Consider the following 14978-nt stretch of genomic DNA (forward strand, 5'->3'; position numbering starts at 1 on the left):
CTGATTATGTGTAGTTAAAGAAACAGTCTCATTTATGGTGTGTTATAATGGGCCATACTGTGGGTGGTGCAAAGTGATGCTGGCCAGGATTCCTATTGGAGCTTTGTTGACTTGTGGTCGTATTTAAGGGTGATACACATTATAGTGATGTTTCCTAAAGCTACTAGCTTTCTGCTTGAATCAAAAGTTGTCAGTAAACACGCACTGCAAGTAGGTTATTGAAGTTTCTGCTAAATATTTGTTTACAGTGAAATTGCCCTTGTACATTTGTAGCCCAGTTCATTCCTCATTCCCACTTAGTTTGTGAAAAATACATCAGGGATGCATTTGGCCCATGCAGACTAATTTGGTATTAACTACAACTAAGAACTGGAATCAGAGATCTCACAGCTGACAGCCTTGGGAAAGATCACTTAAAGAGCAATGAGGACTATGGGCCATATTCTTACATCTTTATATGGCAGTCAATGGAAGTTTTGCCTAAGTAGGAGCACAATATTTTGGGCTTGCAGTATATGATCTGCTCACTGGGAGTTGAGCAGCAATCAGCGTCTAATCTGTACAGAATGTCATTTAGAAAAGCAACTTCAAAGGGTACTACATGGAGTGCATTCAACTTTTTTAATTACTAAAGATTATCGTGTAATCAGATCCAGGCAGGCGAATTGCTATCTGTAGGGAGAGCTCCATTAAAGTCAACAAGATTCTGTGTAAATGCAGAGGTCCACTCACACAGCTTTCATTGCAGAATCAGGGCCTTGGTTTGGTATAAGTGAAACCTCAGTGTGGTGTAAAGTGCCACTCAAGGATTCAATAAAATCCCCCCTGCTGAATAGAAACTGCATTTTAATCTTATTTTTCTTTGAAAATAGTGCACTGTGTGATGATACACTGCACTTTATTGTTAAATCAGAAGCCCAAATAGATGACTCTAGGTTTGTCTAACAATTTTATGAGTACATTAGTTACTGTACCTTTATCTAAAATAAATAACAGAAACAGGTTTCTGACAAACCTCATAACTGAGATATCACCTACTATGTATAGAAGAAAATATTTTTAAACTGAAAAATAAAGTTAAAGTTTAGTTAAAAGCTTTACTTGCATGGGAGTGATATCACAAAACTTGCTTTTAATGTGAACACTTCACTTCACAGAATGAAAAATTATTTACAACACTTTACTTGCAGTTTGGTCACTTCTACATTAGCTATACACATTTGCTGAAGTTCATAGGTATGTATCTTCTTCAGACCTAGGCTATATCAGACTGATTGCACATTTTCCTTTCACACAATGGCTGTCCTATAGTGCACTGAAGAGTCAGTGAGCACTGTCTAGTTACATTCTCCTTTTTATTTATGGCTCAACAAGAAAAAAAAATTCCCCTTCAAACCCAAATACCCTCAAGTGTCTAAAATAAAATCCACATTTTTTAGGGAATGTGTAATTCATTTTATTGACCTGATTTTCATAAGTTAGGTGCACAATTGCATACCTATGTATTACAAACAATTACTGAATTTTGCACAAAAATCAAGGAATTGCACACCTAATTATTTTGAAAATCAAGCACAGTCACAGTCTAACCTAGGAATCCACCTCCCCTTTTCAGCACACGTTACTGAATTATGATATATTTTACAAATATACATTTTGGCCAGCAAGATAATTTCCATGTTAAACAATCTCATTGCCGTCACACGCAGAATTGCAACGTACATTCACAGTTTTAATAGATTGTAATTAGCTTTTCCAGTTGTGCTTTAAAAACTCCAAATATAGTTTTCAATATTAAGTGCAAAGCAAATGTCCTGTGCAGCTACAATTGGTTGCAGAGTTATAAACTCCAGAATTATGAGCAGAAAGTTCCCTCATTCTCCAGTTTCATCACTTGACTTTTCAGGTATGGCCTCCAGGCTTCGACGGGGCTTTGAGACATCTGCATTTTCAGTGCCTGGTTTATTGAGTCCACATGAAAGAGCGGCATAATGGATTTGTTTCAGATTCTCCAATGTCTCATTTTTAGCATATTTTAGAAGATCAGCTTGTCCCTGTAAGAACAAATACAATTAGAACACACAATCAATAATAGGATTCTTTTCAGATTTATTGTACAGTTGCCCTGCTCATGAAGATCAAAACCAGATTACTGTGCGTTAGTAAGAAGCCATGCTGCTTGCTTTCTCTGGAGCCAACTGGATGTACAAACAAAAGAACAGAAACCCTCGCTACCCAACAGCTTTCAGTAACGGAATCTGCTACAGTTTTAACACAGGCTGTTTATTAATGCAGACAGATGTGAAGATTCATTTGTACACCTCACAGGGCAATTACGTGCTTTTGTTTTTTGTTTACCAGCAACTCTCTTCACTCAACATTACCCTGGTGATAAACCTAAATAAGGGCTAGCGTCAGAGAAAGCCCTTGTGAGAGGGGCAGAGAGGACTGAAAACTCAGCGGGGTTACATCTATGATGCTTCCAAGGAATTGTATTTCTCCTGCTGTACTAGAAGGAGCTTAAGGAGCTGCTCAGAGAAAGGGCAGGCCTAGAACTTCGACAGCAGGACCTGTCCTACAGAAATTGCTATGCCTCCCTTCCCTTGGTGGAGTTATGCGATTATTATCTAGGCTCTCCCTACTTGCAGCTGTGCTCAGGAAGAGCCAAAGAGGTGAACCACCATGAGTCAATGCTGCTACAAACAGCAACTCCTTCATATGCTATTTACATGCAGGAATCCATGGGCTGACCATGCTACAGAGAACAGCCTCTTCCCTGAGTCACCACTGCACATAGAAGACTTCACAGTACCCATGTAGAGAGACTCTTGGGGCAAAGGAGACTACATTTGCACTCTCTGGAGGGCCGCCCTTTGCTCGCAGAAGTAAAACAGGATAAGCCAGGTCTGAATAAGCATATGAGATCGGTATAGAACTTGCTAAAGAATGTTACGGTACTGACACCTACAACTGATGAAAAATATTTTCATATGGAATTAGAATGTACCAAATTATTTCTGTTTGAGCCACACAAATGGAAAACATTGCTGTATACAACAAATAAATAAATAAACAAACAAAAATCCTCCTTGGAATTGCAATTGGCAATGCATGTTCCACCTATGGGGAGACAAGTAACAGAAAGTTCAGCTACTGGTTTCAATAACGTTTTGATTCTTTCATCTGTTAAAGGAAACCAGGACTTTTTTTTTCCCCCCTAAACATGACAACCAAGAAAGTTAATTTAAAACATTCCGGTCGAATAAGTGAGTCATAGCGAGAATGCATCTGTCTCTAGCACAAGTTGTTATGTGGATTAGTTAGAATGCACTTTTAGAACTTTACAGAACTTTAACCAGGCTGTTTATTATAGGTTGTGCTGGTAGCTCGGCCTACAATTAAGCTTGCCTGACACTCCCCATTATGAGACTTTGCTGCTTACAACTATGTGAACCTTTAACTGTTTGCGCTGAAATTTTCCAAACTGCGTGTCAGCCTCAAGCTGATTTTTCTTCTGAAAAATTTCAGCCAAACAGTTCAGCCATTTCCAAGAACAAGATTACAGAAAAATGTGGGTTTTTTTGTCCATGTTAAAAAATTCTTGAGACCTTTTCTTTGAATGGCTCTCATGTTCAATATTTTAAAGCAAGGACTTGTAATTTGGCAGGGGGGTGGCCTTTGTATCAGGGATGTGCCTTTTGCTGTGAAAATATGCTCAAGTTTGGCCAAGTTATGAGCCTTTGAAAACTGAAGTTTGCCCATGCTCAGTAGAGATTTCAGCAGCTAAATTTCCAAAGAGTCTGTCATAGAATCATAGAATATCAGGGTTGGAAGGGACCCCAGAAGGTCATCTAGTCCAACCCCCTGCTCAAAGCAGGACCAATTCCCAGTTAGATCATCCCAGCCAGGGCTTTGTCAAGCCTGACCTTAAAAACCTCTAAGGAAGGAGATTCTACCACCTCCCTAGGTAACGCATTCCAGTGTTTCACCACCCTCTTAGTGAAAAAGTTTTTCCGAATATCCAATCTAAACCTCCCCCACTGCAACTTGAGACCATTACTCCTCGTTCTGTCATCTGCTACCATTGAGAACAGTCTAGAGCCATCCTCTTTGGAACCCCCTTTCAGGTAGGTGAAAGCAGCAATCAAATCCCCCCTCATTCTTCTCTTCTGCAGGCTAAACAATCCCAGCTCCCTCAGCCTCTCCTCATAACTCATGTGTTCCAGACCCCTAATCATTTTTGTTGCCCTTCGCTGGACTCTCTCCAATTTATCCACATCCTTCTTGAAGTGTGGGGCCCAAAACTGGACACAGTACTCCAGATGAGGCCTCACCAATATCGAATAGAGGGGAACGATCACGTCCCTCGATCTGCTCGCTATGCCCCTACTTATACATCCCAAAATGCCATTGGCCTTCTTGGCAACAAGGGCACACTGCTGACTCATATCCAGCTTCTCGTCCACTGTCACCCCTAGGTCCTTTTCCGCAGAACTGCTGCCTAGCCATTCGGTCCCTAGTCTGTAGCGGTGCATTGGGTTCTTCCGTCCTAAGTGCAGGACCCTGCACTTATCCTTATTGAACCTCATCAGATTTCTTTTGGCCCAATCCTCCAATTTGTCTAGGTCCTTCTGTATCCTATCCCTCCCCTCCAGCGTATCTACCACTCCTCCCAGTTTAGTATCATCCGCAAATTTGCTGAGAGTGCAATCCACACCATCCTCCAGATCATTTATGAAGATATTGAACAAAACCGGCCCCAGGACCGACCCTTGGGGCACTCCACTTGATACCGGCTGCCAACTAGACATGGAGCCATTGATCACTACCCGTTGAGCCCGACAATCTAGCCAGCTTTCTACCCACCTTATAGTGCATTCATCCAGCCCATACTTCCTTAACTTGCTGACAAGAATACTGTGGGAGACCGTGTCAAAAGCTTTGCTAAAGTCAAGAAACAATACATCCACTGCTTTCCCTTCATCCACAGAACCATCCACCTGTCCTCAGGGAGCATGCGCCTGCATATGGCTGTGCATGTTCTATCCAGCCCAGGGCTACAAGTGTGAAGCATGACTTTCTCTGTAATGGCTGCTCCCAGTTACTCTGGGCAGGGGTGGGGTGGGCCCTAGAACTACGAGCAGGGAGATGGTCTCTCCTGTGCTATTAATTACCATGCTTCTGCCCATGCCTCGTGGAGAAGGAAGCTGTCTGATTCAAATGTAGAGGGGACAAGAGCTGGACCAGGGGGAGAAAAGGAGTGGATTGGGACAAGGAGGCTGGCAGTGGGGGAAAGAGAATCTGGGACTGGGAGCCGGTGTGGTTGGGCAAGGAGACTGGGTGGGACTCTTTGGGAGAGGACACTGGGAGATGATGGAAGAAATGCAGTGGGGCTGGGAGATAGTTGGCTTATGGGGTGAACATTGAAATCAGACAAGGGGCTGGGGAGCAGAGGGACAACTGGGACTGACTGGACATAAAAACCAGGACTAAGACCTACTGGGGAGAGCTGAGAAAGCTGGGGTGCTGGGAGAGAGCAGGGGCTGGCTGGGAAAGAAGACTGGGGGCTGGGGTGGACAGGGTGACTGAGACAGGATGACAAGCCTGCAGAAGACGACTAGAACTGGGAGCGAGTGAGTGGGGCAGATGGGATGAGGACTCAAGAGAAGAGAAGAGACCTGGGAGTGGCTGGGCAAGAAGCCTGGGACTGGAAGTGGTGGGGGAGAAGAGGAGAGACTGGGGTCTCAGACAGCGAGCCTGGCCAGGGAGATTAGCAGTGGTTAGGCAAGGAGACTGGGCCGGTAAGTTAAGAAGAACAGTACTGGGGCAGGGAACCAGGGATGGGGAAGAGACAGGACTGGGACAAGTTGAAGGGAATGGTGCAGAATGGGTCAAGTTATTGGGGGGGGGGGAGCAGTGGAATAGGCAGAAGAGTCTCTGCCCACTAGAGCACACTCCCATCCAGAGCCTGAAATGGAACCCAAGATTGCTGAGTCTCACTATTCCTTTGCTGTCTGCAAATATCTATGAAACCCATTGGGAAAAGCGTGCCTCTCTCCCTGCACCCCACTGCTAGTCCACACAGAGAATGACACCCTGCTATTGCTATCTGTTACTCCATTAACTCAAGTGGGAAAGGTCAATGCAGTGGATCTAAAGATTCTATCCCTGCTGATGAACCATGTGGTTGTCAATATGATGCCACAGGATGGAATTCCCCCCCCACCCAGTTTGCTTGTTTAAAAACCTAGGAAATTACACACAAACTCTGTTAAAAGTCCACTACTGAGATTAAAAAGTAAAGCACTTAAATGTTAAGAAATGCCAGAATTAGGATTAATTCTGCACCCTTAATTTCCCCACTGGTGCACAGGCAGTGTGACACAGTCTTTAATTACATGATCACTTACTGTTTTTCCACAGGACCAATTTTCAAAGCTTCATAATTCTTTCTAACGAATTCACCCCAGAACAATACAAGGCAATGTTCCTTGGTAAGGGCTATTACAATGACATATTTCCTTTCTTTGAGCCCTTCCATTTTGGCTTTGGGGATATTCAAGAAAAGGAAGCAAGACTTTTAAAAAAAATTCATAGATTAATTGATTCCAAAGCCAGAGAAGACCATTGTGACCATCTAATCTGACTTCTTGTAATAACACAGGGCTCCATTGAACTCCTTCCGTCCCCCCAAAAATGTTTGATAGTTGGCAAGTCCAAATAAGCCAAATAATAGCCTTTTCTGACAAATAAATCTAGCCTCTTCAGCTTCTTTTCCTTTAGCACTGCTCTCTTCTGTCTTGCCTTCTTGTTGGCCACCATGATAACCAGAGTGGTTGTAAAATATTCCATATCTCCAGATGGAACTTGATATTTTCTGTCCACCTTCCTGGATGTGGCAGCAATTGTAGCTGGGGTCTGCTATAGTGATTGGGCTGAATCCATTATTGCTTCATTTATAGGCCAGGATGCCATCCCAGAGCAGTAGATTGCAAAATATTCACTAGTTTGTGGGTGGGCTCCTGCACCTCCTCCAATGGTAGCTGGAGTGCCGTTGTTGTTTTTTCCCAGAGGTCTTGGAACTCCTTAAAGTCATCTAATTGTGGGGCCCTGTGGAGAAACACTGCTTCACCCAGAGATGATAAAGCAACTGGTCTTGAGGAATCTATTGAGGAAGGGCTTGTTTCCTCTTGTTCCTCCTTATGACTACAAGAGACTTGAGTTGGTGGAGGTTCGGGTGCTGCTTGAGTTACTAAAAAAAATGAATGAAGGAGCTGTAAGCACTTATGGTTGCTCTGAGTAGTCTTGCTTCTCGTGAGATGACCAAGGTGCCCAACAGGGCCACAGGGGCATAGAAGTACAGTCCTTGAGGTCCTGGGGTGAGGAACCAGGTTCCTGGGAGTGTTGAGGGCCCCTGGAACTCCTAAGGTAAAGGGTGGTGGTGATGCTCTCACTGAGTACACATGGCTGTTCATGCTTGTGATCATCACCTGAGGTAACTGAGGATGCTGAGGAGAATGAATACTCTAGATCCATCACAGATGCTGTGGATCTGGGTGTTGCTGGCAATCGCACTGAAGTACTTGATGCCATATTCAAGAGTCTCAGCACAGTCAGGGTGAGTTAGGTTGAAAGGAGTGAAAGTTCTTGTGGGATTGGAAGGTCTCGATAAATCTGGCTGGTGCTGGTACATGCATCCCAGGGTGGCTGGTCTAATCAGTGCTGGAGTTCAACCCTTGACCATGCCTAGCCTCATGACAGCGCTGACTTTGCTACCAGTGCTTGGGTAAAGTGTATTTTTCCGCACTGGTATTTCATTCATATAGGCCAGGGGCTCTCAAACTTTTTTTGCTGGGCCCCCCTTTGAAAATATTTGTGACAACACCCCCCCCACATACACACAAAAAAGGTGATAGCAAATTACTGTACATAATCATAGGAGCATACGTGTGGTACTGCCACCCTTACTTCTGAGCTACTGCTGGCGTTGGTGCTGCCTTCAGACCTGGGTGGCCGGAGTGCGGTACTGCTCTACCCACCCCTACCTCTCACAACCCCCTGACAATAGCCTTGCAACCTCCTTTTGGATTGAGATCCCCAGTTTGAGAAACACTGATATAGACAGAACTATTCCGAAAACTTTCCGAACAATCTGTAATCAGGAAGTGGCAAAGCTTCAAAAAATGTCTCCCAAAAGGTAGAAGTTTCAAAAAATTCTTAATGACTGGAAGATAGGGGAGTAGTGTGACAGAATGGAAAGAGTCATGCAATCTCACCTACAACACTTACTGAAGTAACAGCAAAACGCAGTAATAAGGACCTTAATAAAATTAAACTAAAAAGCTCCTTTGTATGGATTCAAAGATTTGTCTTCTCAATCTAGAACTCAACAGTTGGCCTAATACAGTAATTCATTTGTTACAGGTTAAATGTCTCAACGACTAGACAAAAGCCCAATCCTATAAGCCCTCTAAGTGAGGAACTACTAGGAAATGCAGGACTGATCCTCCACTCCTTATATGTTGTTACAGAAGACCCCAATTTCTTAACACACTATTTGATCCTGATTCACAAAGTGAAGTACTATTATATACAATTGATTGCCAGCTAGAATATATGTATGCTCTGAAAATCTGTGCTGCAAAACCAAGATGGATGCAAAACCCATGCATTCCAAAATTAATGCAAACCTAACCGATGGCTCAAACAAGAATGAGATGCACACACCATAATCCAGAATGAGTTAAAGGAAAACAACATTCAAGGAAACAAAGCAATCAGCTACGCCAACAGTAACCTGATCTTTAAAGGCAACTCAATCCTGGAGCCTGAAGCAATTCCAAAACTAAACCCAGATGCTGTTTGTTGGCTGTATGGTGATGTCAGTTCTACCAGCCTTTCACCTCTGAAGAGTTGCCTTCAAATCTGGGTTAGGTCAAAACTAAATGAGCTTAATTCTCTGAATCTACTCTCCACTGGAAAACTGTCCACATAACCAAGATTTACTACCACCAAATCTGACATGATTGGGAACCAGTCTGGGGATGGGAACAGTAATGGGTTTGCATGTCACAATTAAGGCGAATTGCGAGGAAGCTGCCGTCCTGGACTGTAACCACTGCTGTCCACTAAAGAAAGGAACAACAGAATAAAGCACAGTATTCTATTTCATATACAGAATACTGCTGCTAATCCAAAACCCTGTTATCTGAACCTCCACATTATCAAAAAGGAGTACTAGTGGCACCTTAGAGACTAACACATTTATTTGAGCATAAGCTTTCGTGAGCTACAGCTCTCCTCATCGGATGCTTACGCTCAAATAAATGTGTTAGTCTCTAAGGTGCCACTAGTACTCCTTTTCTTTTTTGCGAATACAGACTAACACAACTGCTACTCTGAATCCACATTATCAGAATCCCTTAGCATGAGATAGATGAGATATCTGCCTCTACAGCATGTATCTCATGCTGGGGAACAAGGAAGAGATTTGGATAATGCAGAGGTTTGGTTAAAAGAGCAACCTGCCCAACCCAGCTAGGACAGTGAGGAGGAGGAGCCCTTGGCCAGGGGGAGGTCACCCTGATGCTGAATGGGTCCTGTGGCAGTGCAGGGAGTCCTTTTGCAGGCCACACTGTCAAAGGGAGTAAGTGCGTGGGGCTGTGACAGAGGAGCTGCAGAGGGCTCCCTGCACTTCTGCAGGGCTGTGGACACTCAATCCCTGCAGACGCTAGCCGGGGGTCTCTGCTCTGCCTTGTCAGGACCGCAACCTCACCCTCGCACCATGTACCTGCAGGCATTGGCTGTCACCTGCTCTGCGGCAGCACATGGAGCCCTTTGCAGCTCTGCTGTCACAGGAGTGAGTGAGAAGGGACAGCAAAGATCCCCAACCAGGACTGTGAGGAGGACAATGACGAACTCCCGGCTGTTGGTGAAGCCACTCCCAATTATCCGAATAAAATGCATGTTACGAGCATAACTGGGAGTATATTGTACAGTAGACATTCATTCGTAGCAACATATCGGTGCCCTTTCGCTATGTTGCTCCTATGTGGCTGTAGCTGTTACGGGGCATGTCGACAATTCACAGTAGGGACAGTGTTCCTGTGGGAAATGTAAGAGCAACCACGACTTATGAGCAACAAGGTGTTGCTGCAAACGAGCATCTACTGTATTAACATTTGTTCATATGTCACAAAATGAATTTAGTACAGTATTGCTTTGTGGCCCATCATGTAGTACTTGCTTTAAAGGACATCAAACTCCAACAATGATATTCATTTATAAACTGTTAAAAAAAGAGGACATGAGTTAATATGCAATATCAATTACATTTCTTTAACGAATTTAAATTCTCATTTGCCTGTATTCTACCCTAGAAGAGCAACTTCATCAGCATGGAAAAGCTTGTGCTTTGCTTTGATATTTTCAGGTATGAGCTGTAATGTCAGATCTGAATAGAAACTGAAAGGTAATTAAAAAAGAAAAGGGTTTTGCGTTTATCATCTCCCTACATCTGTGAAATGAGATGTTGGCTTTGATCCAATGTGACAACAACAAGTAGAATGTCTCAACAGTTTTACATTTGCTTTACTCTGTATCTTCTCCTGAAGCTTGACTTTTTTTGTCACAGATTCTACAGTACCATATGACTGTCACTATTATTACTGTATATTTTACTTTTAAAATGACTTGTTGGCCAGAAACTAAAAAGGAAGTAGGAATGTAAAGAAATGGAAGGGCAGACACCACAATGTGGAACAGCACTGAGCCACCAGACTGGCTGGCTCAATAGGGGTGCTCCGATGTATGTAGTCTGTCTAAAGGGCAGCAGTATTTGAATAAGAAAAGGGTTGGCACTGGCATCTTGATAAAATGCAGTTCATCTTGACTTGTGTGTGTGTATATGCGTTGGTTACATTGTGCATCTTTTCTCTAGTGCAGGTATTTGTGCTGCTTCTAGTACATGGTTGTGCAGGTTCTTACACGTCCTCCTTTCCAACAGAACAGTAAATTTTAGGCCACTTAGGGGCCATCTCCAAATAATCACCATTGTTGATTGTAGGTTGGGATGATTATGGGGTGTAGGGCATGGAATTGATGGTAAACTCCACAGTTTTTGGCCATCTGAGAGAAAAAGCATCAAATCATCAGTCACCTGTGCTGATGTGACTTAGTCTGAGGACAGCCCCTTCCTCTGAATGAGAAATGGTTGGTGTAGGTGCCACAAGGTAGGTCTTGGAACTGGTGCTACCACGTATTCTGTCTTTGACCATCTGGGGGAGACCAGCTATGTGTCCTTTTTCCAGGTCAAAGAGTTCAGAAGGAGTGGTCATCACGAGCAATTCTTGTGTTTAGGTACGTTTTGTTGCATCATATTTTAAAACGTTGCAGTCTTGGAGCCATTTTGAATAAACAAGGAGTTCATGCTGGCATTTGGGTGGGGTCTCAACAATTGACAAAGGGTAATTTTGTAAGTATATTTATAAATAGTATTTAGGTACAGTACCTGCCTTATTGTTTCATTGATTACAAATGCTTTGCACTGTATGGTCTCACATTCATTAAGTGAAATTTGTACCCATTGTGCTCAAATTAGCAATAATGAAGAGAAGCACTCTTCACCACACACACATACTCCAGGATTGTCTGCACCACAAAAAAACTGCAAGTTTGAACACAGTTTGTCAATACCTGGGAGCTAACCCACGTTCAGTACCAGTTAAACTACTCCTAGTGCTGCTGCTCATTGTCAAGATTTTTTTTTGTAGTGTAGACAAGCTCCATGTGAAGAACATCTGAGATATATTTGACAAACAGAAACTCTAAATTTATGGGTGAAATCATTCTGTGGTTTAGAAAATTGTTGACATTCTGTGATAATGGGTTGTGAACCCAAGTAATGGTGACTGAAACCAGTTTCCATCCTACTTGTACTTTAACAGTAGCTTAACATCAGAAGAACTTTCGTGTTTAATATTTAAAAAGGATGTTTAATATTGACATTACAAAGTTCTTCTGGTTATTAAATTTTCATGTTTAATCCCTTTAAGGCTTTCCTGGACTTTGACTGGGGACTATTTATGAAACCATCTGGGACAACCTTTAAATACATCCAGACTTTCCATTTTGTGCCTCAGTAAAGCCAAAGAACACTTGCCAAGGCCATGCGAGCAGTCTGCAGGAGCTGAGGGCTGTGGAAGCAATGTTCTGAGCTGGACAAGAACGAGTCCACTTCTATCAGTAACTCCTTGGTATACCATGGATGAATTTGGCCATATAATTACAGATTAGGAAGCCTTGGGTATAGTGGTTATAATATGTATTCAATTCAAAGGCTGACTGTTTAATAGAGAAATTATCAATTTATTTTATTATTTTATCCAATTTTCCACTATGTCAGCTGGAGTTCAATTGTACCAATTAAAGAGAATCAATATCTATAACTTGAGGGTGAAATACAGCTTAATTTGTTTAAAAATTACATCAGCTGTGTCCTACGGTCCTGACCTTTCCCTATGAAGGAGCTAAGATTGACGCTTGATTTTCAGCATGAGGATATTTTTGTAGAGTTGTTCAGATTAACTTGACTTTGCTTTATTATAAGAGGTTATGCTTTTTGCTTAAAAGAAGCAGGCTGATTTCGAATAGCCATGGGGAAATACAGAGCAAATAAAATGAACCTGTATTGTTTATTTTTCCTTCCTGATGCATAAAGATAGCCTCAAAAGGTATGTCAATACTTCAGGGGCTGGAGGGACAGTCCACAGCAACGGTTCTTAATATATAAAAAGTGCTTTCCCCATAGGGTAATGATCATACCTGTCATAAATATAAAGGGAAGGGTAAACACCTTTAAAATCCCTCCTGGCCAGAGGAAAAACCCTTTCACCTGTAAAGGGTTAAAAAGCTAGGAAAACCTCGCTGGCACCTGACCAAAATGACCAATGAGGAGACAAGATACTTTCAAAAGCTGGGGGGAGGGAGAAACAAAGGGTCTCGGTCTCTGTCTGTCTGATGCTTTTGCCGGGGACAGAACAGGAATGGAGTCTTAGAATTTAAGTAATCTAGCTAGATATGCGTTAGATTATGATTTCTTTAAATGGCTGAGAAAATAAGCTGTGCTGAAAGGAATGGATATTCCTGTCTTTGTGTGTTTTTGTAACTTAAGGTTTTGCCTAGATGGATTCTCTGTGTTTTGACTCTAATTACCCTGTAAGGTATTTACCATCCTGATTTTACAGAGGTGATTCTTTTTGCTTCTATTAAAATTCTTCTTTTCAGAAACTGAATGCTTTTTCATTGTTCTTAAGATCCAAGGGTTTGGGTCTGTGGTCACCTATGCAAATTGGTGAGGATTTTTACCAAACCTTCCCCAGGAAGTGGGGTACAAGGGTTAGGAGGATTTTTGGGGGGGAAAGACGTTTCCAAACAACTGTTTCCCAGTAACCGGTTAAACGTTTGGTGGTGGCAGCGAAAGTCCAAGGGCAAAGGGTAAAATAGTTTGTACCTTGGGGAAGTTTTAACCTAAGCTGGTAAAAGTAAGCTTAGGAGGTTTTCATGCAGGTCCCCACATCTGTACCCTAGAGTTCAGAGTGGGGAAGGAACCTTGACATACCACACACACATTATGGGGTATGGACACTGCAATTAGTGGGTGTACTGAAAGGAACTCCCTGCATCCTCTCCAGTGTCAGTTGTTCCTATTGGACCCTAAATTTATGATTTAGTACTTTGACCATTACACTCAAAACCTTGAACTACATGTAGTTCCTTCCTAATATAAAGTCACAATATACACCTTCATGACCACAGCTCACACTACATGCACTACAGTCATTATTGAACCTCCATTTAGTATGGAATTAGAGCACTTCTAAGAGTGAATTAAAATCATATTACCTAATTGATCCTGCCCTTAGAGGTGAAGAAAACAATATCAAACTTCAGTGGCATTAAACTAGTTAAAATATCTACATTATAAATATAATATACAAATAGAAAGGTCAATCTTTTTTTTTCCAAAAAAGAGACACCTCACAGAAAGATTGTAAGTGTAAAGTAATAATGGCAAAGAACTTTAATATCCTCTGATAAAAGGTGGTTTATACACATGATTATTATTATTGTATATGAAGTTTCTGAAGTTAGTAAGAATATCTATTGGTTTTAAAGTTCATAAGAATGTCACTTGTTTTTCAAACTTCTCATTAGGATGAATAATTAGAAAATGCCCTTTTTAGTATATGGTAGTGGTGGAAGGGGCAGATTTTGCAATGTTCCTGTGAGTACACAATAAATATAAATGAAACTAGAAACCAACCCATCACTGAAGGAGAAAGAAACCCACACAAATGTTTGCTTGCCAGCAATATGCAAAACAAGACTAGTAGATTTAAAATTAATTATGAGGTCAATGCCGATCTTAGAGTAACTTTAGAATTAACTGCTAGTGTCCAAAACAAAGTATCTGGACTTTTATTATTTGCAGGTCACTTTTACGAACGTGAACTTGTCTTTTCCTTTACCACCATATGAAAACCAAAGACATACTATACAGTGTCTTGCTGCACCCCCACAGTCAGTGAGCACCTGGGTCTCTTCACCTTTAAAGATGTACAGTGGATTTTTCACAAAGATACCCACATGCATTATTTTTAAATTATTTTGAGGAGCTCCACAATATTGTACCCTTCACAACACAAGCTCATTACGCTCATATAACAAAAATATATTTAGAGGAAGAAATAATTACCCACAGTCTATCCCGTTTTCCAGTTTTGGCAAAAGAATTGACATTTGTACCTGACATGTCTAGAGAGTTAGAAAAGAAAACGCTAATATCTGAACTGTGATGGTTCTTAAAAGTTTTTCTTTGGAGCGGGGTGGGAGCAGGTTGAATGCACTCAGAAGTTTAAAATCTCTAACTTCCTTTTTTTTTTTTTTTGCTTTTTAATTTAAACACCAAAACTTTTCAA

At 41.9% G+C, this 14978-nt stretch overlaps 1 protein-coding gene across 1 annotated transcript in view; it reads right to left on the minus strand.

Moving 5' to 3' along the window:
* Positions 1-1083: 1083 nt before the first annotated feature.
* PLCL2 (phospholipase C like 2) overlaps positions 1084-14978 on the minus strand; it is a 189622-nt gene continuing 175727 nt past the window's right edge. The window contains exon 7 of the mRNA XM_073333540.1: positions 1084-2054. Coding sequence (XP_073189641.1) covers positions 1875-2054 — 180 coding nt within the window. The 3' untranslated portion in view covers positions 1084-1874. The remainder of the gene's footprint in view (positions 2055-14978) is intronic.

The sequence above is a fragment of the Lepidochelys kempii genome, chromosome 2 (assembly GCF_965140285.1).
Source record: "Lepidochelys kempii isolate rLepKem1 chromosome 2, rLepKem1.hap1, whole genome shotgun sequence".
Lineage (NCBI taxonomy): Eukaryota > Metazoa > Chordata > Testudines > Cheloniidae > Lepidochelys > Lepidochelys kempii.